The sequence below is a fragment of the Engystomops pustulosus genome, chromosome 8, assembly GCF_040894005.1.
Source record: "Engystomops pustulosus chromosome 8, aEngPut4.maternal, whole genome shotgun sequence".
NCBI classification, from domain to species: Eukaryota; Metazoa; Chordata; class Amphibia; order Anura; family Leptodactylidae; genus Engystomops; species Engystomops pustulosus.
The window spans coordinates 80,498,838-80,524,255 of NC_092418.1; the positions used below are offsets into that span (position 1 = coordinate 80,498,838).

Consider the following 25,418-nt stretch of genomic DNA (forward strand, 5'->3'; position numbering starts at 1 on the left):
CGGATCTTATTTTTCCTGGCTAATAGCCATCGTGTCTCTTGTACAGTTATGTTATATTCGCGGCTCCTTATTGCAGCGTGTTTCTCCATATTCTCCAGGCTGGGATGTTTGTTTCCACCGCACTCATGAACTATTAGACAATTCTCTCCAGATCAGACCACCTGGGTTACGCTTTATTTACTGAGGCTGGGGATATGGAGGTGGTTATGATACATAAGTTCCAGAGTGGTTTGAGGGTTAAACATAAAGCCATGACATCAGTCAGTGATAGGAGCCAGATGGGAACAGTTTAAAGATGGGGGCAGGTTTAGAGGGAAGGGGGGAGAGGGCAGGTTCAGAGGGGGAGAGGGAGGGTATTTTGAACTGCTTCTCATTTGGGCAGGGATTGTGGGGGACTGGATTTCCCTTTTTCAGTCCTATGCTGCTCGCTTCATCTCTGCAGCTGGACGCCTCACTACTTTCCCATTACCCATAGGAGAAAAGGGAACTACTCAGAGCATCAGAGGGGTCCTGCCTGAGGAACATGACTGGCACACGCGTGTGAAGCTGACAACTTATCTTCTATCGCTTCAGCTCAGGGGTATGAAAGCAAAAGTGCCTTTTAATATTGCTTATTCCTAAGGGATGCAGGATGCAGTTTTTCACTCTTATGATGGAGTATGCTCAGGATAGAAGCAGAAAATACATACAAAAGAGCTAGGAGGGTGTCAGCTCAACCTTGTGTCGTAGTGTATGTGATATTAGATAGGACTAATGTGTTGTTTTAACCCCCCTTATCTTCAGCCATGAATGGGAGACACTACTGGATCCTGCTCCTGCACTTATATAGTAGGAGATATCAGTGCAGAAAGACTTCTATTAGTGTAGTACAAGACAATATAACTTAGTACTGCAGTATATATGGAGAATACAGCAGGTATGGGTCAGATTTCTATTGTACAGATTATTATATGGCTTATACATCAGTCTGATGAAACTTGAGCTGATCTCCTGTGTAATGAGAAGTTTATTAATGACAAGACGCAGAGCGCTGCAGATGTGCACCCTGATCCTCATCGCCATGTGGGTGTGTCTGGTCTTCTAGGAATCACTGTTGTAGGAATGACTATTGTCTTGCTCTTTGTTTTATGGGTTTATTGCCTGGTCTATCCTACATTATGAATGTGTAGTTATAACTTGTCTCATTCTATGTCTGTGATTCCATTTGGTGTGATATTCTGTGTGTTTTATTTTCTTCTCCATGTCACTAGTCTTGCACTATTTGTACATTTGCTCTGTGCTGAATTTGAAGTTTTTACAATCTGTTTGCAATGTTTTTTTGTATCTTTATATTTCTTGTCTTGTGACTTGGTTTGTGCTTATGTGTTAAGATTGTTGCTGTCACTTAGAGTAATGTTACCTTGGTTTTGATGTATGACACAGCCGACCACTTTGGGACAATTTTTGGTTTACCATAGTTACAGGACTACAATTTTCACCACTGATGGATATGTGATGTATTTGCTGAAGTATATACTTTTACAGTAGCTGGTCAACCACTGACTTTCTACCTCAATTTGACCACATAATTATATATATCCGTATACTGTATGAGTACTTAAAGAAATCTATATAGATTATAGCTTCTGTCTCTATAGATCAGAGGACCCTAATGCTATTATTTGAACTAGCGATTTGGGTCTCGCCTGGGTCATGTGAAGTGAAGGCTTAGTCTTTGTAGTGCTATGACAGTCCTGTTGCTACCAGTGCTCACTACTATCAGCCGACATAAGTTGGTGAGTGGCAGGGCATCAACTACAACTTTTATGTTTATTGATCTATCCAACAGAGCAACCTAAGTAACCTCATCCCTTATACACACAATACAGTATTTTATACATTATTATCTGGCCCCATGAAACACACCCTTCCATTATATACTGGGGTGTGTCTTACCTGTCTACTGTCTCATATGGCAACAGACTTGAGCTCCGTGTCAGACTCAAAAGAAGTTAGCAGTATAACATCCTTTATTGTAATTAGATGTCTTATTTAACTAATTGACCAAATAAGCTTATTACATATTCCCCCTCTCCATTCACATCTGGACATAGTTGGCAGTAGAGGTAGCAGGACACATCTTCAGCCTTGTGCTGCTCCACTCACCTAACAGCTTCATTCAGCTGCATTCAGACACAATAGGGTAAAATTGTGTTTCCGTTCACAGATTATTGTCATAAAGAGTTTTCTTTATTAAACTGGTTATTATGGGTGCTACTATTAGGGATCGAGTGAATCTATGCAGTGAGATTACTATCTGTGTCCAAAAATTTTACAAGAATCATGGGCAACTACTGCAAATTTATGGAAATTATTGCAAAAAAGTGATTTAACTGGTATTAACTGGTAGCTATGGAGCAATTGTTGCGCAATTGCAACTACCTTATTACAGACAAACTTAAAGGAGGATTTTGGTTTTAGGAAATTGATAACCTATCCTTAGGATAAGTGATCAGTTTTAGATTGAAGGGGGCTCAAAATTCAGTACCCCACTGACTGACTGTCCTCCCGCAACTTCTACTTTATAGGCAGGTTATGTCACATTAAATTATCATGAGGTCTGTATACAGCCCGGTCCTATTTTTGTAAATGAGACTATGCTGCAATACCAAGAACAGTCACTGTACAATGTATGGCAGTGTGAGTGGTAGGAAGTGAAGAGACAGCAGTGTTTTCTTATGACAAGATAGAGTGCCTCCCTATTAAGCACCACAATGTTACCACAAAATAGCCCACATTTATCAAAAGCAGTGCACTAATGCGCAGAGTGCGCCAGATTATTGAACACTGGCGCATGGTCTTCTTTAATCTGGCGCCCCCTGCACTGCTCAGGAAGTATGCACCAACTTTTTCAGTGCACTTTTAACACAGAGGGGCCCCGCGGCAGCACTTTTCGGGGCATGCGATCGGATTGTGTTGCAATTGCGCCGGCTTTCACGTGAACACAAATCTGGGGATGGGCCATCGGACGATCCGACGGATTCGGACTAAGCATGAATTTAATATTCAAATTTATTATTCAAATACACAAACGAAGCACTTACATGCACCGGGAAGAAGAAGGTAAACTCCGGCGGACCTGAGCGGGGAGCGATACATGCAGGATATCGGGCACAGGATCTACGTGGATCGCGGCATAGCGCACCTTGGGGATCGCGACTCAGACAGGTAAGTAAATGTGCCCCAGAGTGTGCAACACTATTCTGTTGAGTCGCAGTAATAAATGTGGCACATGGTCCAAATCTGCACTGGAACTGCCCTTTTGTGGAGTGGCGGACATAATCCTGCTGCTACACAAAATTGGCACAAACACTTCTTAAATACATGTGCCAGCGGTTTGCATGTTCTCTGCAGTGCAAATCAGGTGTTAAAAAGTTACTATGTGACCTCATAGCCAAATTTACTGTAGAACAGGGCCCCCAAGGCAACATGAAACATTCAACTGCATATTTCAAAAGGCTTGGCTAATAGACAACGATGCAAATGTACATTAATAATCCACACAGTAATGGCGCAGTACAGGGCCGGCTCCAGGTTTTAGTGGGCCCCTGGGCGACAGAGCCTTAGTGGGCCCCTCCTTGGACCGCCCTCCAGTGGCCACACTGCGCCCCCTCCCCCTGCGGACACACTGACCCTGGGGACACACTGACCCCCCACTCCCCCGGGGACACACTGATCCCCCCCCCTCCCCTGCGGACACACTGAACCCCCCCCTCCCCTGCAGACACACTGAACCCCCCCCTCCCCTGCGGACACACTGAACCCCCCCCCTCCCCTGCGGACACACTGAACCCCCCCCCCCTCCCCTGCGGACACACTGAACCCCCCCCCCCCTGCTGACACAATGACCCCCTCCAGACACATTGAACCCCCCCTCCCCCTCCCCCTGTGGACACAATGACCCCCCCTGCTGACACACTAACACCCCACCCCCCTCTCCCCCTGTATACACACTGACCCCCCGCCCCCCGCGGACACCCTGACTCCCCTCCGGAAAAGAAAAAAGAAAAAATTTACCTTTACCAGCCCCTGCAGCTGTCTTCGGCCTGGGCCTCCCGTACGCGCCGGCTCCGAAGCCGGCACACGTGATCCGATGACGTCATCATGTGCGCCGGCTTCAGAGCGCAGTACATTGATAGTACAATGTATATTGATAGATAATACACACGGTGATGGCATAAAAGAGAAGGGATAAACACATAAAATGCACACAGTGGTGTCAATGGGGCACATTTACTTACCCGGTCCATTCGCGTTCCAGCGGCGGCTTCTCCGAGAAGCGTTCGGGTCTTCCGGCAATTCATGAAGGTCCTGCGCCCGATGTCCACCAGGTGTCGCTGCTGTGCCGAGGTCCGCCGAGTTGCGTCGGAGTTCACTGATCTCTTCCTGGTGCATGTAAGTATGGCGCGTGCGACCATTTTTTTAAAAAAATGCGGCGGTTTTTCCGAATCAGTCAGGTTTTCGTTCGACCACGCCTCCCGATTTCCGTCGCGGGCATGCCAGCGCCGATGCGCCACAATCCGATCGCGTGCACCAAAATCCCGGGGCAATTCAGGGAAAATCGGTGCAAATCGGAAATATTCGGGTAACACGTCGGGAAAACGCGAATCGGGCCCTTAGTAAATGACCCCCAATGTATCCGTAAAATGCACACAATGATGTCACAGTACGGGGATAATACACACAGTGTTTCATGATAGAGATAATACACACAGTGATGTCACAGTACAGGGATAATACACACAGGGATGTCACAGTACAGGGATAATACACACAGGGATGTCACAGTACAGGGATAATACACACAGTGATATCACAGTACAGCGATAATACACACAGTAATGTCACAGCACAGGGATAATACACACAGAGATATCACGGTACAGGAATAATTCGTAGCAGAGGGATAATGCACACAGTGATGTCACAGTGCACAAAGTGATGAAACAGTACAGGATTACTACACACTCCGTCCTGTGCTCCCTTGACTTCTATGGAACTTCTGGATTGGCATACAATGCAGGCAAAAACCAATTACAGGTGGTTCAAAATCTGAGACCCGTGTGATCATATATATCTCCCTCGTCCTGCAGATAGATATAGATATAATTAAAGGCACAACCATTTATCCCAACTTAGTAAATAGTTTTATTCATTACTAACTGCTCCCTATGTCTTGATTCATGTACCCCATAGCTTGTACTATGTCTGCTACCCTGCTAATATACAGGCAGTCCCCGGGTTACATACAAGATAGGGTCTGTAGGTTTGTTCTTAAGTTGAGTTTGTATGTAAGTCGGAACTATATATTATATCATTGTAATCCTAGCCAGAACTTTTTTGGTCTCTGTGACAATTGCATTTTAAAAATGTTGGGTTGTCATAAGAATCAATATTAACACTAAAGCTTCATTACAGACACCTGTGATAACTGTTACAGCTGATTATTGTAGTCTAGGACTAAAGTACAATAAATTACCAATATTCAGGGGTCCGTTTGTAACTAGGGGTCGTATGTAAGTCGAGTGTTCTTAAGTAGGGGACCGCCTGTACTTTCCTTTATCCCACATGTCAGGTGGGTGTGTAGTTACCTATATGACATGCTTTTCAACTATGTGACTTATGACATGACTACTATCCATGAAATAGAGGTTATACTGTTATGGTTTAAAATCCCCGCCTTCCGGATATTTTTTCTTAACGCTCCATATAACGCATGTGCCCCTGCCAACAAGACCGCACCCTATGGGGTGTAACGTCCTACTTATGTCATCACAAGGCTCTGGCACAGCACAGACAGTGCCAAGTGAACAGTTAGAAGGACCCCTAAAAGTAAATCACCCGAGTCACAGAAGGAGGTGGTGATAGGGAATGTAAATATTACTCATACTAGTAATTAGGTTCAGTAGTCGTGTAATTGTAGGAACACTTTTTCAGTAGGATTGTCCTTGGGTGTATTCTCCATATGTGAAATAGAGACTGGCATCTAGAAGACAGGCGTGACTATATTCACAGCATAAATATAGGAATGAATTGTGGGGTTTGTAGTATAAATATAGGTCAGAAATGTCATATTTTCCAAGTCCTAAGTAATCTCTATGTCTCATCAGTAAACAGTAAGGGTAAGTATCACACCCTGATCCATAAACAAGACCCATCCCACCTGACTCCCACCCCAATGACTGCAGCCTCTTTTTACATAAAACCACTGTAAGGAGGGTCCAGGAATATTTAGTCTTTAACATGAGTCATATAACAAATAGCAAATACTTATTTATAGCATTTACTTCTCATAAGGCCAGGAGAGCCCAGATCACATGACAAATATGTTCAATTTTTGTTTTATGGCTGTATCTCGGTTATGTCTTGCTGGTACTGGGCAATCTCATATATCTGGCTGGTAAGAATTTGGGGGAAATTCTACAAACATATCATGGATGCTGATGGTCATTCATTCCAGCCAATTCCAGGCAGATGGATGAAGCTGTGGTTTTGGCATGAATAATAGTGAGGCGGCTGCTTGGATTTACAACATTAAAGTATGACATGCGTAATCTCTTTCATTTACTTTTCATGTACCCTCCTATTATTCTATATTTTAGTATATAAAATATAGCGACCACTGCACGAGCTCCCATGTCCCCCATTTAAGTAGAGATATGATCACCCAAATGCATTACTGTCCAATTCAGAGTTTCTGGGGCTGATAGTGTACAGGACTGTTCAATATTTCACACGGCAATGCAGAAACAAGTCACTGTTAAGGTCTTATTCACATACTGAAGATTTGGTCAGTGTATGGAATCAGCTTTTTGAAGCCAAACTCAGAAGTGGAAGCAAAAAAGAGAAGAGATACAGAGATCCTTACATAGAGAAGTCATATTAATCACAGTGATGTCACAGTATAGGGATAATACACACAGTGATGTCACAGTACAGGGATAATACACACAGTGATGTCACAGTACAGAGATAATACACACACTGATGTCACAGTACAGGGATAATACACACACTGATGTCACAGTATAGAGATAATACACACAGTGATGTCACAGTATAGGGATAATACACACAGTGATGTCACAGTATAGAGATAATACACACATTGATGTCACAGTACAGGGATAATACACACAGTGATGTCACAATACGGGGATAAAACACACACTGATGTCACAGTACAGGGATAATACACACAGTGATGTCACACTACAGGGGTAATACACATAGTGATGTCACCGTACAGGCATAATACACACAGTGATGTCACAGTACAGGGATATTACACACAGTGATGTCGCAGTGCAGAGATAATACACACAGTGATGTCACAGTACAGGGATAGTACACACAGTGATGTCACAGTACAGGGATAATACACACAGTGATGTCATAGTACAGGGATAATACACACAGTGATGTCACAGTACAGGGATAATACACACAGTGATGTCACAGTACAGGGATAGTACACACAGTGATGTCACAGTACAGGGATAATACACACAGTGATGTCACAGTACAGGGATAATACACACAGTGATGTCACAGTACAGGTATAATACACACAGTGATGTCACAGTACAGGGATAATACACACACTGATGTCACAGTATAGAGATAATACACACAGTGATGTCACAGTATAGGGATAATACACACAGTGATGTCACAGTATAGAGATAATACACACATTGATGTCACAGTACAGGGATAATACACACAGTGATGTCACAATACGGGAATAAAACACACACTGATGTCACAGTACAGGGATAATACACACAGTGATGTCACACTACAGGGGTAATACACATAGTGATGTCACCGTACAGGCATAATACACACAGTGATGTCACAGTACAGGGATATTACACACAGTGATGTCGCAGTGCAGAGATAATACACACAGTGATGTCACAGTACAGGGATAGTACACACAGTGATGTCACAGTACAGGGATAATACACACAGTGATGTCATAGTACAGGGATAATACACACAGTGATGTCACAGTACAGGGATAGTACACACAGTGATGTCACAGTACAGGGATAATACACACAGTGATGTCACAGTACAGGGATAATACACACAGTGATGTCACAGTACAGGGATAGTACACACAGTGATGTCACAGTACAGGGATAATACACACAGTGACGTCACAGTACAGGGATAATACACACAGTGATGTCACAGTACAGGTATAATACACAGAGTGATGTCACAGTACAGTGATAATACACACAGTGATGTCACAGTACAGGGATAATACACACAGTGATGTCACAGTACAGGGATAATACACACACTGATGTCACAGTATAGAGATAATACACACAGTGATGTCACAGTATAGGGATAATACACACAGTGATGTCACAGTATAGAGATAATACACACAGTGATGTCACAGTACAGGGATAATACACACAGTGATGTCACAATACAGGGATAATACACACAGTGATGTCACAGTACAGGGATAATGCACACAGTGATGTCACACTACAGGGGTAATACACATAGTGATGTCACCGTACAGGCATAATACACACAGTGATGTCACAGTACAGGGATATTACACACAGTGATGTCACAGTGCAGAGATAATACACACAGTGATGTCACAGTACAGGGATAGTACACACAGTGATGTCACAGTACAGGGATAATACACACAGTGATGTCATAGTACAGGGATAATACACACAGTGATGTCACAGTACAGGGATAATACACACAGTGATGTCACAGTACAGGGATAGTACACACAGTGATGTCACAGTACAGGGATAATACACACAGTGATGTCACAGTACAGGGGTATTACACATAGTGATGTCACAGTACAGGGATAGTACAGACAGTGATGTCACAAAACAGGGATAATACACACAGTGATGTCACAGTACATGGATAATAGACATAGTGATGTTACAGTACAGGGATGAATATACACATTGATGTCACAGTACATGGATAATAAAGTAATGTTACAGTAGAGATTATAAACACAGTGATGTCACAGTACATGGATAATACAGTGATGTCACAGTACAGGGATAAAGAACACATTGATAATACACACCGTGATGTCACAGTACAGAGATAGTACACACAGTGATGTCCCAGTACATAAATAATACATTTATGTCATACTACATGGATAATACACACAGTAATGTCACAAAACAGGGATAAAGCACACAGTGATAATACACAGTGATGCCACAGTACAGAGATAGTACACACAGTGATGTCACACTACAGAGATAATACAGTGATGTCGTAAAATTAAGTATAATATAAATTGCAACCTAAATGTTGCAGTGAGGAGATAATTGATGCACACAGCTCTGTAGTAAAACTTAGTAGAACTTTGTTAAAATTTATCCGCCAGCTTCCGGGGTCATATCTAACAGCTATCTATGATATAATGGGCCCCTAAGCCGCTGCTATGCCTGCTGCCACCATGGTAGTTCCATCAATGGCAGTAAGCTCATGAAATGAAAAAGAGATCATGAAATGTATAAAATACTGATAAAGAAAGTCCATTGACATAGATTAATAGCTGACACACGATAATCCTTACATTTGATATTCCACAATGTGTACATTTCACTTGCTCTATACTGTATTATGTGCTGAAGGGATAAAGTTACAGACTTGCATCCCATCTATACTGTATCTGTAGGGGTTAATTCCTTTGGGCTTGAAGTTACTTGCACAGGGAAGACAGTAGCTTTCCATAAATGGAGAGTTTTCAGGGGCAGAGAAATGCTGGCATCAGAGGCAGACACAGAAATCTTATGTCCCAGACTCCCATGTTAACCCTTTAGTGATCACTAGAGAGCAGAGTACATGATAAAGAACACTCTAATATTAATTCTTTTCTGTTATGCTACAAAACACTTTATATTATGTCTGCATTGGGACAGTTTGGAACCAGTACAATTGATACTTTCCTTACATTACTTAATGTACTGAATGCTTCCCATTTTTCTGATTTTTTACGACTGTAAAGGATTATGTGCAGGTTTATTATGTGCTGATGTAATGGATATAATCGCAAAGCTGGAGGGACCTATGTGCTTTATGTTACAAACCACCTGGTACTCTCAGGATCATTTCATCTGCAGTGAATGTAGTTCTAGTTTCAGTTCAGCAGGGGGCAGTATTTTTCATTTTACAGTCTCCTTCTGCCAAATCTGTTACTGATGAGGGAATGGCCGTAGTCTCAGCTTCATATTCTTACACATCTGCTTTATTAACAGTTGGAATCACTGATTTACAGACAGCGGTCCACCCGGATGTTGCCTTAAGCACTACACAGTGTTGATTTTAGTCCTGATGGAGTTTACTTCTTTATTCTCCAGTTCCCTAATGTAATGTCATTTCTGGTGGTGACATTATCAAGACCCTCCGACATGCTCCATAGTCAGCTTACTGTCTATTCAGTGCTAACCAAAACTTGTGTAGGAAAGCGGATGGCGTAAACTATATGCTCCTGTACAATTTCCAATATGGCTGACTCTCTATGAGTTACAGGATTACCTGATAATCTATCAAATCCCATCTATCAGCTCTAAGAAACCACCACACCAACCTCTATCCTCTTAGCCCTGTTACTCTAGATGTTCTCCCCGAAGCCTATAGTGAGCTCGAAGATGATTTCTGGGAGTTGGTAGACTTTATTTAAAACTCGTCTGACTTAAAGTAACCATCTAAAAAAAATGTATGTACTTTGTAAGTGAGAGGGTCCAATTATTCACACCGAAAGATCCCAATATCATAAATGACAAACGATATTTTATCAGATCCTGTTCAGGGATGTAACTACAGGGGTAGCAGCCATAGCAGCTGATATGGGGCCCCCAGTGTCAGGGGGCCCAGCCATAAGAACTGCTACACCAAAGAATGTAGGCACCATTATACACTGTGTATATGGAACTGTGTATATCATGTGTATATGCTGTATGTATGTTAATACTGTGTACATATGCATATATGGTGTGTACACACTGTGGGTCATTTACTAAGGGCCCGAATCGTGTTACCCGAATATTACCGTTTTGCGCCGATTTTCCCTGAATTGCCCTGGGTTTTTGGTGCACCCGATCAGATTGTGGCGCAGCAGCGCCGGCATGCACGCAACGGAAATCAGGGGGCGTGGCCGTTAGAAAACCAACGGATTTGGAAAAACCGCCCTATTTTTTTTAAAAAAAAAGTGTCGCTTGACACACGCTTACCTGCACCCAGGGTAGGACGGTTAACTTCAGTGAACTCCGACGGACTTCAGCGCAGCAGCGACATCGGGCGCACTACCTTAGTGAATTGCCGGAAGTCCTAAATCCTCCACAGAGAACGCGCCGCTGGATCGCGACAGGAACGGGTAAGTAAATCTGCCCCACTGTATGTGTAATAATATTATGATGTATTTATACTATATGTGTGTATTTGATGTCTATATACTGTATGTGTGCATGACATGTGTATGCACTGTATATATCAGTGTATAGATGTGTGTATCAATGTGTTTGATGGTATAAACCTATTAATGAGTACAGATATGTATATTTTTTAAGGGGAAGGGGGCCCCATTTAAAAGTCTGCTCTGGGGCCCAGCCTCTCACAGTTACTCCTCAGACCTTGTTGTAGATTTCTCATTGGAGCCTCCCGTTATAGTCATAGTTGCTATCTCTACATACTGTAAATGGGCAGTACTGTACAATGACTCTTCTGGCAGGGAAAGGGTTACCCGGTCAGCTGGAGATACTCTGCGGGGGGGGAGCATTAATAAGTGAGGTTGTGATTATGTTCTGACAGATGTCTTTAATGTTTGACTAATCCCACCCATCTGCAAAATTAAATGTTTATTACAAATATTTTAACAAGCAAAATCCATGGAGGCCTTTAACTCCAGCGCTGCTAGGGGGAGTAATAAATCCTCTCACAGAAAGTGATAGCACATGTATGGGAAATACCTACTTCTCACACAAGTCATGGGCATCCTACCGCACCTAAAATATATACCTTATATACTCGAGTATAAGCCTAGTTTTTCAGCACAAAAAAATGTGCTGAAAACCCAAACTCGGCTTATACTCGAGTAAAAAATATATAGGTTTTACAAGGTTTTTGTGGTAAAATTAGGGGCCTCGGCTTATACTTGGGTCGGCTTATACTCGAGTATATACGGTAGTTTTCTGAGAAGTAGTGCTGAGGTTGGGACACCTGAGGAATATAATTAGGTTAAAGATCCAGTAAATTGGGATAGAAAGATTTTGGTCCATATTTACGAACACTGAGGGGTATTCATCATTACAATATGTCTTTGGCTAGGTTGTCTATGTTCAATACCATTTTTGTTTTATCTGGATTGATCAAGTGAGTCTATGTATGTTTGAATTTGTCTCATTATATTCTTTTTTTTCACGCACATTTCCTTCTAAGGAGCAATTGTTCTTGAGAAGTTTGGTAGTGGTTTTTGTCCTATTTCTAGGTCCGGGGGTGACTGGAGTCATTTTGCGACAAAACATGCGCCAAAAAGTGTAAAGTGACTTTAAAATGCGCCACTTTCATTATTTGCATAGACTAGTTCATTCATGATTTGCGATTTGGCATAAATATTCGTTTTTGTGTCAGATCGCAAATCATGAATGAACTAGTCTATGAAAATAATGAATGTGGCGCATTTTGAAGTCACTTTACACTTTTCTTATGTTCATTTGGAGCAATGCAAAGTTGCAAAACACCATTTGTACCACAACTGTGCCAAAACAACGCCAAATGTAGACAAAAGATACAATGATGAATTCCCCCCACTGTCTATTAATGGATTATTATTAATTTAGTCCAGGCAGTCATAAGATGTGCAAAAATCATTACAGTGATGTAGATAGCATCAAAACTTGCATCAAATTAAGCAAATTCCTCTTGCAGTCCCTGCCTAGACTTCATACATAAGTGTATTAAAGGAAATTTACCATCAAAATCGAATATGAATAAACCAGGGCACTTACTCATATATCCTGGTACAGAGATTGAGGTAATCTACTTATATTTGTTAACCATGACCTTCTTCCTTTTAAAATCAACTTTTATGCTAATTATGCTAATGAGTTAGAAGGGCTCTGAGGGGAGCATTACCAGAGCCCCTCTGTGCTTAGGCTTCACAGGCTGTTACACTGTCTCCCTCTCAGCACTTCCACACTTCCTCTGCCCGATGTAATCTAACTGGAACTTCCTCACAGGTAGGAAGTTACAGCACACAGTGAGAGGGGTAAGTGCCCCTCAGCGCCCTTTGGGGCCATAAGCATAATATAAGTTGATTTTTAGAAGGAAGGAGGCCATGGATAACAAATATAAGAAGATTTCCACAGTCTGGATGTTGCCTGGATCTATGAGTAAGTGTCGCTGTTTTATTATGTTTGATTTTGATGGTAGATTTCCTTTAATTACTGTAATCTGTGCATCACAAGGCTTCAGAAAATCATGCCCCCTTGTCTAGACACATTTAGATTTTGTCTAATAAGGAACAAGGTTCTGTTCTTTTTGGGGCAAGTCAATAGTAAATTGATTTGAGCCCAAAAAAAGAAGCAACTTAACACTATAATTCTGGCAGAAGCACCTGAGTAAGGCCAGTCTCGGCCTACTATAGAATCATGGATCGAGCAGTGTCCTGTTTCATGGACTGACCGCAGTGTCGGGGATGGGACTCTGAGTATCATAGTGATACATGATACAGGGAGTCCCTTCTTCCCTGCAGAACATTGAATTATAATAATGATTATAGTGGGGAATGAATCAGTTACTCCTTGTATCATATATCACTATCGCAGTCCCATCCCAGGGTTCTGTGGTCAATATGAAAAATCCGACTAGCAACCGGTCCTTGATTCACGAGCTGAAACCGACCTAAACATTAGCTGCAATTATTGCAATTGCTAATATTGATGCCTTCTATAAGATATACAGCTAGAAGTAGAATGGAAAATCTAGAATTTGGGAAAGACTTGATGTACCCAGCCCATAAAAGGAAAGAGTAAGAATCTCCAGGGCCACCGGGGTGTATTTACTGGGAAATCTTCACAACTACATAGGAAGCCTAGCAGGAAAGGACAAGTATTTAAATAAAGATTTGTCAAAGTCAACATGTATGTAATGCATTGGCTTCATACATAAATTGTTACAATGTAAACATTATGAACAGTGTGTTATATATATGGGGAACATGAACCCTATGAGGATGAATGTTGTATTTTAGAACTTGCACATCCAGGATTGTTTCTAGACTTAAACCATTAACATTTCATAATTTCCAAGCAGATTGGTCATTGTTATATTACATTAGAGTTGTCTGCTTCTAAATACCATATTGTGCGGATCTGCTTGTGTACCTACATAAAAAAATACTTTTCTCACACTCCTCCATGACTACAACTGGGTGGTCCTATGTTTATCTTTGAGAAGAGCTTGGAAGCTCTGACTTGTGTTTGAGTCACTTTGTTGTCATAAATTATAAGACTATAGAAAGTTATACAGGCAGCCATTGCATGAAGCACAATGGTTATATGCAGAATAATAGCGAGTGACACACAAAGGAAATAACTGAATTAGGTTTCAGATTTCCGAATCTTGTAAACCAAACATAAAAATCATATATGATGAGAAGATGGAATTCAGCAGCTTGTCACAATGTAGACATTAGCGAATCCAATTGTTGTTTAGGTTCAAACCAAATCCAAACATTTTCTGATTAACTTTGGGCAATTCTTGTACATATACAATAATAACAGAAGTCTAATGGATCCATTATAATGTCCATTAATTTGATATGTATTTTTGATCGATTCTGTTATTGGTTCGATGCATCACATCCTTTAGGCTTCTGCTATTAATATGGTTTTAGTGAAAGCTGAAAATTTTAAATTTGTAAGAAATTTACAAAATGAGATAAGACCTTTATAATATAAAAGTATATATTCGCAGTCTCCCCTACTTACACCCGACTTCCAGACAACTTCCAGTTCCAAACGGGCCTATCTGCCCAATGTAATCTTTGGTGAAGCTCTCTGGATGCCTTTATAGGGGTTTTCCCAGGAAAGTTCTAAAATTTGAGTCCCAAAGTAACAAAGTAAAGATAATTTTTAACCATTTACTTTACAATTTTACTTGTTTTAAAAGTTTCATTGCTGTCTTAGCTCCTATCACTCAGTGATGGTCAGTGCAAAATTCCAGGGTGTGGACAGGGACTCGCTAAGCAGACACTATGACATCTAGACGTTATGATCCATCTAGTTATATGAGCTTACAGTGTGTTTAAATTATCAGGGTGCAGGTTTATATACACTTTCTGAACAGTGTACTAGTATCTGACACATAGAAAGAGAGATGAGACAAATCAGAGATGAGATGATAAGATCCATTAGATGCCTATTGCACACAATGACACAGTCAGCTCTCCTACATCTCTGCTATTCCACAACACACTAGATCTGCTGTGACTCCCCAGATTACGAACTTATCTGTCCGTAGCTTGTAGTACTCCTCATGCTTCTGCTGGCAGGAACTCAGTGTCTGTGTATCAGTGTGAGTGTGAGCTCCTTCCTGGAATGCAGGGGACAGGCTAGAGGCAAAGGGCAGAGAGAGAGATTGAAATCTCATATCTGACTTGTTGCAAATTTTGTTTATAACAGTGAATTAGTGAATGTGTTATTTTGTTATCCCTAGTACATTTAAGAAATGTGTCTTTGTGGGAATACACCTTTTATTTACTGATCTTTAGCTCCAGGCTGCAATAATCAACATAAGAGTTATCAAAGGGAAGTTCCCAGAGACCTTCCATGCTGCACATTCACAGGCTGTTATAATGAGCAGCACTTATCCTAAGTAACCCCATGTTCTCTCTTTCTCCTCCCTCTGCCTGTGTAATTTAAGAGCACGGGTAAGGGAAGTGCAGAGGGAGGAGAGATATGCGCATTATAACAGCTCTGGAAACGCCCACCAGAGGCGTTCAGGCTCATTAGCATAATCCTAAAAGTTGATTTTAAAAGGAAGGAGGCCATGTATAACAAATATAAGATGATTACCACAGTGACACTAGTGTATTATGCTTGATTTTGATGGTAGATTTTCTTTAAGCATCATTTCTTTGCTTGTGTCTCTACCTCTTACTTGCTTGGATCCTCTGTTCTCTATAAATTTTTGTAACCATGTGTAGTTCAGAGATGTGATCATTTTTACATAAATGATTGATTGAACAATCATCATCATCTTATTAAACATTTATTTATTAATATAAATTACTTGGGTGTGGTTTCCTGCATTTTATGTTGCTTATATTTAACTATTCTCACATCTGGACTACAAGCCTTCATGGTGTTAAAATTACATTTGACCTCAAGAATATCATAACCTGTTCTTACCAGCATTGGGATCGAAACCTTGGCGGCCGTGATGTGACCACAAAATTGGTTTCCAGATCATGGCCCCCATAGAGGTCTATGGGACCTATGGGTCACGGTCTGAAGAGCACCCTGTGTTGCAACGCAACCAGGCCGGAAGATTATCATGTCCACATTTTTTCATTTTGCCGTTTTGTCGGGAGCGCTTGGCTTTCTATGGAGAGGGGGAGGGGCTAGGCCCGCTTGAGCACACGTTTGCGTGCATGAGGCCTAACTGTGATTTTTAGATTTTTTTGTTCCAATAAAAACAGATTTTCACCTATTCTTTATTCTCATGGGTCCTTCTTGATTTTCATTTATGCCTAATAAGCAAATGGTGAAATTTTGGGAATTTCATTTACTTTAAGACAAATATTCTGTACAGAAATAAAAGCAATAATAACGTTTTTGCTTTCATTATTTTTACCACAGAACATTAAGTATTCATTAATAGAATTATATTAATATTACCCACCTCAGAATGTACTAAAATCCCAGTGCGCCCAGAAGGAGACAGCTTGAAGCTCTGAGATCTGAAGCTGGCAGGAGGACAGTCATAAAACCCAGCTGTGTTACAATAGCAAAGCAGAGCCGGAGGAGAGATGGTCCTAGAGCCCAGACCCACACAGACACATGTGCAATGAATCAGACGTCCTGGGGAACAGCTGGCTCTGGTTACTTTGTCCCCTCTCCCTTTGAATCTGCCATGCTTCTGATCTTCTCATCTGCTGCACACATTTCACCCTCATCCTTAGTTTGGTGAATTATTATTAAAACTCCATAATGCAGACAAAGCTTGAACTCTGCACATAGAGTCAGATCATATGATTCGGATGTTTGGATCAAAGTAAACAATGGTGAGACCCGTTTGCCTTTAAACTAATGCCAGAATTTTGATTGGCCTTTGTTTCAGCTGGATTCATCCTTTTGACAAATTAAAGGTTGCATTATGTATTTGTCTGCCTAGAGGTTTTATTCCCTATAACAGTGATGGCCAACCTTTTAGAGATGAGGTGCCCAAACTACAACTAAGACCCACTATTTTACCATCAGGTGCCAACATGGCAATTTAAACGGTAACTTATTGCTCCCTGTTCTTCCACAACATTAAGTTGTTTCGGTCCCCTGAGGACACCAATACAATTTAAAGCACAAGGGCAAAATTAGACATCAGACATATAGCTTTTCTCCAGGTTCTCTCTGTACAGGAAGAATCATTGGGCCAGCAAGAGGAAGATAATCTGGCCCTGTTTATACCTTCTCACTTTTCCTGCAGTTCCAATCTGTCAAGGATGTGTCACCTTAAATAAACATTGAGAGCAGCATCTGAAGATGTCTGGGTTAGATTCTAGTCCTGTCTGGTGAAATCTGTCCTGGGGTGACAACCTGGGTGCCCACTAAAAGGGCTCCGAGTGCCACCTCTGGCACCCGTGCCATAGGTTCGCCATCACTGCCCTATAAGGAGCCTTCTCTCCCATAAACCCATCAAGCACATAGATGTCTGCAGGTATCATTCAGATAAAAAGGACTTTTTTACAATAGCAAAATTTTTGCAACTTTGGAATTCTGGTGGTAGCAAGTATTGGATTTTCAGGTAAAAGAAACATCAATAGGAAGCCATAGATCTATAATCAGGCTTGTCTTATCTGCAGCAGAAGGAGCTTGGCAGACTGTGCACACAGTGGGGCAGATTTACTTACCCGCCCCTGCGGGATCCCTGAGGTGCGTTCCATGACTCCAATGCACATCTGCCGCGATACGAGCGTGCGCCCGATATCCTGCATCTGTCGCTTCCCCGATCAGGTCCGCCAAAATTCACCTTGTTATTCCCGGTGCATGTAAGTGCTTGGTCTTGCAACACAAATTCAAAGTCAAATCCCGTGGTTTGTCCGAATCCGTCAGATCGTCCGACGGCCCGCCCTCCGATTTCTTTTGCATGAAAGCCTGTGCCGATGCGCCAAAATCTGATCGCATGCGACACAATCCCTTGCATGACCCCCGAAAAGTCAGAAAACCATACAAAAATGCAGCCAGCACATTATAGAGCAGAAGCTAAGAAGATTTTATATGTTGTCCTGTGTGCAGGCAACATTTCATCCAGGAAAAAAGAGCTGAGCATATTGTACAGTGTCCTATCTTCAGGCACCATTTCATAGGAGGAGCTATCAGTTGGTAACATGATGGTGTAGGGAAAAAAATTGTATTACTTGTATTTAATAAAGTTGTTGGCCACTCTTTTACATAAGTTGCCCATGTGCCCTTACTGCCTTAATGATAATCCCTGAATGTTCATCAATTGATTCAGCATTCCCGGTACTTACTTTAGTGCTGCCTGCAGACTCTTGATGGATCATTGTTTACATGTTTAAGCACTGATGTATAGGAGGGCCTGTAGCAAGAGAGTAATGACTCATCCTGCTCCTACATCCCCTCTTTCTGTGTTGCTCAATAAAAAGGATTCAGAGTGAGGCACAGCTGGTGATGCCATTAGGACAGAAATGAGAAATAGGATGTTCTGTATATATACAGAGGGCAGCATAGTGAGAATAGGAAAAGGCTCTCAAAGGAGTCAAAGGTACAGTTACATAAATATTTAGAGAAATGTCTAATGGAACAGATTTATTGAAAAGTGGACAACCCCTTTAAAGCTCTTTTATGAGCCGTACATTGATGTACAAAGTACAAGTCTATAGTAACAGTTTCTTTCTTTCTGGGGATAACTTACTTGTACTATACAGTAATAGTGAATGATAAACTCATTATTCTAAGATTATGAGCTTGAAATTTCAATGTCACCAGCTATCTCCCTTTAGATCACTCCAGGAGGCTTTCATACTATCAGAAAGTCCGGACTGTGTCACAGATCAATTGTGTTTGTACACAGTTGTCTTATCCTCTTTGTAAATGTTTCCATCTAGTCTAAATATATTTAACAAAGCAGTAAAAATAAGGCTTTGTTTATTCCTTGAGGGATCCTCCAGAGTTCTGCGGCCAGCGGGAAGAGGATTCATCTCTTCCGAGTCTCTTATCTGCAGATGGCTTTTGTTTGGGAACATTTCTTAAAAAAATTGTGAATAAAAAGTAACTAATGAGAAAGTAGCATCCCATAAGTAGCTCTGATAAGGTCATATGACTAAAAACAAAATTGCAATCTAACCATATTTTATAAAAGAGGCTGAAGGTTCTGATTTATACTTGTAGTCTTTGTCTGATCATTGTCAAAGGCATTGACTCAACTCCACTGTATGGTTCCCCAACTATTGCAAATTTACTACTTCTCTGACCTCATAGCGGTCCACTAGTGTTTGAGCAGGTGAGCAATATGTATAAGGCTGGCAAAAGTCCACACACATAAAGTAGCTGTCAACTCAACCAAACGATGGTTTAGCCAACAGCTGTCCCTTCTATTAGTTTGGTATGCCATGTATTCTCAAAAATTAAAACAAGAAGGTCTCTGCTACAATTTGGATGTTAACTCATCTACCATCAAAACTAAATCCTTCTAAATCCAAGGGCCTGATCCTTCTCTTCTCCAGAAATTGCTATCAGGGGAGACTCAGGTGGTAAATATAAGATGGTCAGTTGGTCCTGCCCAGATTGGCGACTTTGGCTGACATTAATCTAAAATGTATGTTCATTATACTAAACAATGCATCTAGTCAATAAAGTAACTTCTACAGATTAAGAACATACTCATGTAAGCTCCTATCTCTCAGCGTGAGATCTATCTCTATTGAGCTGTAAGATCTTCTGCTGAGCTTGTCTAAGTCAAGTTGATGTGTATAGAAGGCACACACTCCTCAATTAATTACCACAGTAAACAAGAACCCTGAAATCAATGACCTAGTTCTAGATCCTGGCTACCTTCTGTAGACCAGGGGTATACAAGGAATTACTATTGATTGGTTATCCTCAGGATATGCCATTAACAGTTTCTAAGGTGGGGACTCACACCTGATCTCTACACCAGGGGCAGATTAGGACTGCCATGGGTCCTGGGCTGTATGAATATAATACTTCTACAATTCTGGAATCACTCCCTACATCTGGTACTAGAATCAGTTTTTTCTGCTGCTTTCAATCTGTGGTTTCATGATCTTTGGAGGACCTTAAAAGGTCCTGAAATGGCTCTTGTGAACATGTGTATGGAGAGCAGGAAAAGATGTATAATGATTTTATGGTTAAAGGCCCTTCTAAGTATAAAATTTGGTGGGTGGTTTGGGTGGCCAAAGGCCCCTTAGAAGCCTTGGGCCCTGGGTTACTGCCCAAACCACCTATATTATAATCCTCTATTGCTCTGCATAGATCAGCTGGTTTGTGCCACATAAACACAGAGTGCACAAAGCCAGAAGCAGTTGGGTATGTGTCCTCATAGTGGTCAAGTGTTGTAACTACAGAAATATAGTGGGAGCCACAGCTGCGGTGACATCACTCAGCCACTACAAGGACACAGAGCCAACTCAATCCAACTCAGTGGACCCTGTTTGGTGCTGAACAGCTGGATTGGAGCATGAGCTGGATGTTTCCTAACGTGAGGACAGGTTATTTATGGTTATTCCAGGGAAACCCCTTCAATATGATTATCTTTACCAGATAAATGAAAGACTATAAAACTCCAGGTCGTTCATCCATGGGACACACCCTATCCTGAATACATCCCAGTTGCTTCTTAGCCAACAAGACATCTGGTTTAATAAAAATTGCAGAACTAAAAAATTCAGAATGACTAATTAAAATCGGAAAGACTTCAATAGTGTTCAAAATCTATGAATGAAGTTCTAAGACTTATATAGTTCAGCCCTGAAACAATATTTTATATCTGCTTGAATCTTTAATAAAATGCCGGATGTAAGCCTAGAATCAAAAATGCCATATGCAACATATTGCTAAATAATTTAGTTCATACTTGGCTCTTTTCTGTTCCTTTGCCAGGACATTACTGGGCAGGCTTAACGTATGCCTTTAATGACACATACCAGCTATTAATTGTACTTTCCAAAGGCTGTAAATTTGGCGTCTATATGGAAAATAGGTTCCGCTTCCCAACAATATGAAGACATTTCTAATTTCAGATGTGTGAATGGTGTGTGCTGGCGGATGAGTAGGCTGAGGTAATGTCACTCCCTGGCACAGAGGCAAGGAACAAGGCAAAGTGACCTGCCAGAGATGTGCCACTAGTGGTAGATCAGATTTACTACTGCAATTTTGTCGCTATGATACTCTTCAACTTCATGTCAGAAACACTTTGGATAATTAGAGAAACTAAAATAGAGAGAATGTGAAGTCTTCATATCATAAATTCCCCATTCCCAGATTCATCTGGGTGTAAATTATAATGGGATTGTCATGTGACACTGCGGGATAAGACAATGGGGCAGATTTACTTACCCGGTCCTGTTGCGATCCCCACTGTGCATTGTCCGACGAGGATTCGGGTCTGCTGCGATACACTAAGGTTGTGCGTCCAATTTCCTTCATGTGTTGCTTCCCCGCTGAGATCTTCCCTCTTCTTCCTGGTGCTTGATCTTGCGACACAATTTCATTTTTAAATTCCGTGGTTTGTCCGAATCCGTCGGGTTATCCCACAGCACACCCCCGATTTCTATTGCATGCAAGCATTCCGATGCGCCACAATCCGATCGCGTGCGCCAAAGACCCGGGCAATTTGGCACAAAAAGGAAATATTCGGGAAACCCGACAGAATCACGGTCTGCGGACCCTTAGTAAATGAGCCCCACTGTATAGCAATCATAGTGATGGCATCATACTTTTCATGATGTCTCAGGCTTGATACCTCCAGCTTGTGCTACTATATAGCTATTCCTTAAGGCTGAGGTTCAATGCATTGTACTCTTCTAATGAAAACCAAATGTGTATGATTTTTTTTAGCATATGGTTGGTATAAACAAAATCATTAAAAAAAAATCTTAAACTGCTGTCTTTTCTGGGAGGCTGTGATGGTTACCCGTTGCGTGAACATGTGGCAGAACCATGGCCAAAAGAATTAGGCAGCTTAGCTAATTGACGTCAGCAATCAGTCCTGTACAGGACTCTCATAACTCACAAGTAGTGCAGATAGATCCATGTATGGTAGATATATGTCTGCATTACTGTTAGGAATAATGAATTTCAAGCACTTGGTAAGGTTTCACAAAATATATTAAGTCCAGATCCAAGATACCTGTGATGAATTTCCAATACTCAGATATAAGTTAGGTGACAGATGATGTTTTATGGTAGAACTGACAAAAATATATTCTGATGTTGATTCTGCTAAATACAGTTAAAGGATAGCTAAACCTTTGCAGCAAATTATAGTTATAATCCTTTAACTCAGTAATATAGTTCATTAAGAAAGAAGCTCATCTGTCCTATTTATTTCAGTATTTTGGGAACCCAGATACAGCAGATAGATAAGGAGAGGAGGCTACAGGTTATTTATTCCTATTCCGCTCTGTATGGAAATGAGTCTATCCAGTGACTGTAAGAAGTGAAATAATTGGAAATTTTACCAGCCTCAGGAAAAGTATGCTAAGTTGTGTCCTCTATTTTGTGCAATTAGGCTTAAAACTTTGGCTTAGTTACAATTAAAGTCGCTTTTCATTACAGATCATTTTGTGTATATATATATATATATTTATATATATATAGATATGGTGTTGTCAGAAAATTATCGGTTTTCAACACTATCCATGTTCTAAAAGCAAACTTTTAATTAGAATCTAAAACAGTATCTCAGAGTTTAAAAAGAACCTGTTATCAAATGTTGGTATTTAACCTAGACCCTAATCCTTATGAGTGGGGAAGAGATTTAAGTAAATTCATATATCTGTAAATATAAAGATAAATGTTCAGAAAGAGAAGGTCAATTATGGCCTCATTCTATGTTTTCATTTTTAATGTATTTGTCATATCACCCTCTGTTATTTAAACAATATAATGAATACTGCTAACACAGAGTATTGGCCTTTCTACGCATGCGCCAAAGCCTTGTATTGAGCATTGGAAGCCTAGCAATCAACCACGACCCCTCCGATACAAACCCTGCACTTGGATATACTGTAATTAATTTGCTTTACCTTCTGATATTAGCATCTCCAATAGGCAATCCTATTGCAACCTCTGGAGACATGCCTCATTGTGTGATACACTATCGGTAGATACCTACCACTGTCCACTAGTTATGGGGACAATTTATTTTACAATGAGTTTCATACTGTTAGAAACGTACCTTGAAATGATTAAACAAAATATTTTTTTTGTGAATTTAATGCATCTGGTATATTTATATAATTTGTTTTGCAGTTTGATAATTTGGTGCTTTCTTACCATACATGGTGAAGATGAAGGAGCATCGGGTATTGCCGCTATTGGCTCTTTTGTGCCTTATGTCCTCAGGGATTCATAGGATGGACGCACAACAGCTAGAAGGTAGGAGTAAAATTAATAACAATTGTGGGAAATGAAGGTAGGTTACAAGTTATACATTACACTGAACTATATATATGCCATAAAAAACCCAAGCATGCTTAGATACAATGATAACAACACAACAGTATTTGCATTGCCTTATGTTTAACTTTTACAATTTGAGAAACTTTTGCTCTCTTATATACAGCATTTTGTATGCTACAAAATGTTACTGTCAATTCAGGTAAGTAACTTTTTGAGTTTCCAAAAATGTTCAATTCTACAAACATGAGCCATCAATTGACATGCAAACAGAGCCTTAGATGCAAAAACTATCATTATAATAAAAACAGATGTAATATGCCCAATATGCAGACTCTATACCAAAGCCCAAGAAAAGTTTAGAAAACTTCAGTGTCAAGAACAATAAGAGCAGAATTAAGAGCATCGGTCACTTCTCTTGATATGTCTATTTTGGAATAACTTCTCCATAAATAATGATTATGGATCATCTCTTCTTAAAACTCTACATGGTGCTGTTCTACTGTTATTTCGTCTAGACTACATTGACAACTGGGTGTTACCAATTCATGTTAAGCTCTGATAGAATCAGTGCTGATAGAATCAGATCAATTAAGGACACACCCGTTTGGCAAGCGGAATAACAATATTTGAAGTGGTTTTCCTGGAATCTAGAAACCCTTTACAGCAAGCATGGAGAAAAAAAGCATACCTATCCTGCTCTGCTTCTCAGTATCTAGGTCTTTACAGTAATTCAGGTTTTGGGCACTGAACCCAACAAGAATTTCTGTGGGAACAGGAACCACACCTCAACTGATGAATGGCCAGTTTAGACTGAACTATTCATATTCATCAATTTGTCAGAGAAACTAAACACCAGGAAGTTATAAGAAATGGTGACCCAGAATTTTTATTTTTGGAAAAATATGAAAGATATGTCAAGAGTAGTGTCAGAATTTTTAAACTTGTTTGGGTTCGGGTGCTGACACTGGTGTTAACTTCTGTAATGCTGCTGGCAACTCTTTCAGCAATGCTTAAACTACTGCAACATGAAGGCCGCCAGCGCTGCGGGCCACCATTTTGGGGAGTGTCATTGCTCTCCATGCATAGTGCTAATGTCAGTGTGCAACCACAGCCATTTACAGGTTGCTGATGAGTTTGAGTTAACACCTATGATTGTTTCTGGCTTTAGCCGTGGGGGAAAGTTGAGCTGACCCTGGCTCCAAACTTCTAATGAAGTTAAGGGTCGGGTTGACCTTAACCCACAAAATGCGCTGTGAACTTGAACTTTGTGGTTTGGGTTCGCTCAACACTAGTCAAGAGCAGTAGTCCTCCCTAAGAAGTCATGTCTACCAAAAAGAGTCATCACATTAAGAAACACTACTTTCCAATATCTTTTCATGTTAGAAATATTTCGGAACTAGCTATATTAATCTGTTTGGGGATGAGGAGAATTTATAAATGACATCATCTCAGCCGCTTTCAAGGACATTT

At 40.8% G+C, this 25,418-nt stretch overlaps 1 protein-coding gene across 1 annotated transcript in view; it reads left to right on the plus strand.

Moving 5' to 3' along the window:
• The first annotated feature begins 386 nt into the window (after positions 1-386).
• COL6A3 (collagen type VI alpha 3 chain) overlaps positions 387-25,418 on the plus strand; it is a 93,476-nt gene continuing 68,444 nt past the window's right edge. Inside the window, exons 1-2 of the mRNA XM_072121452.1 lie at positions 387-580; positions 23,799-23,924. Of these exons, the coding sequence (XP_071977553.1) occupies positions 23,828-23,924 (97 nt within the window). The 5' untranslated portion in view covers positions 387-580; positions 23,799-23,827. The remainder of the gene's footprint in view (positions 581-23,798; positions 23,925-25,418) is intronic.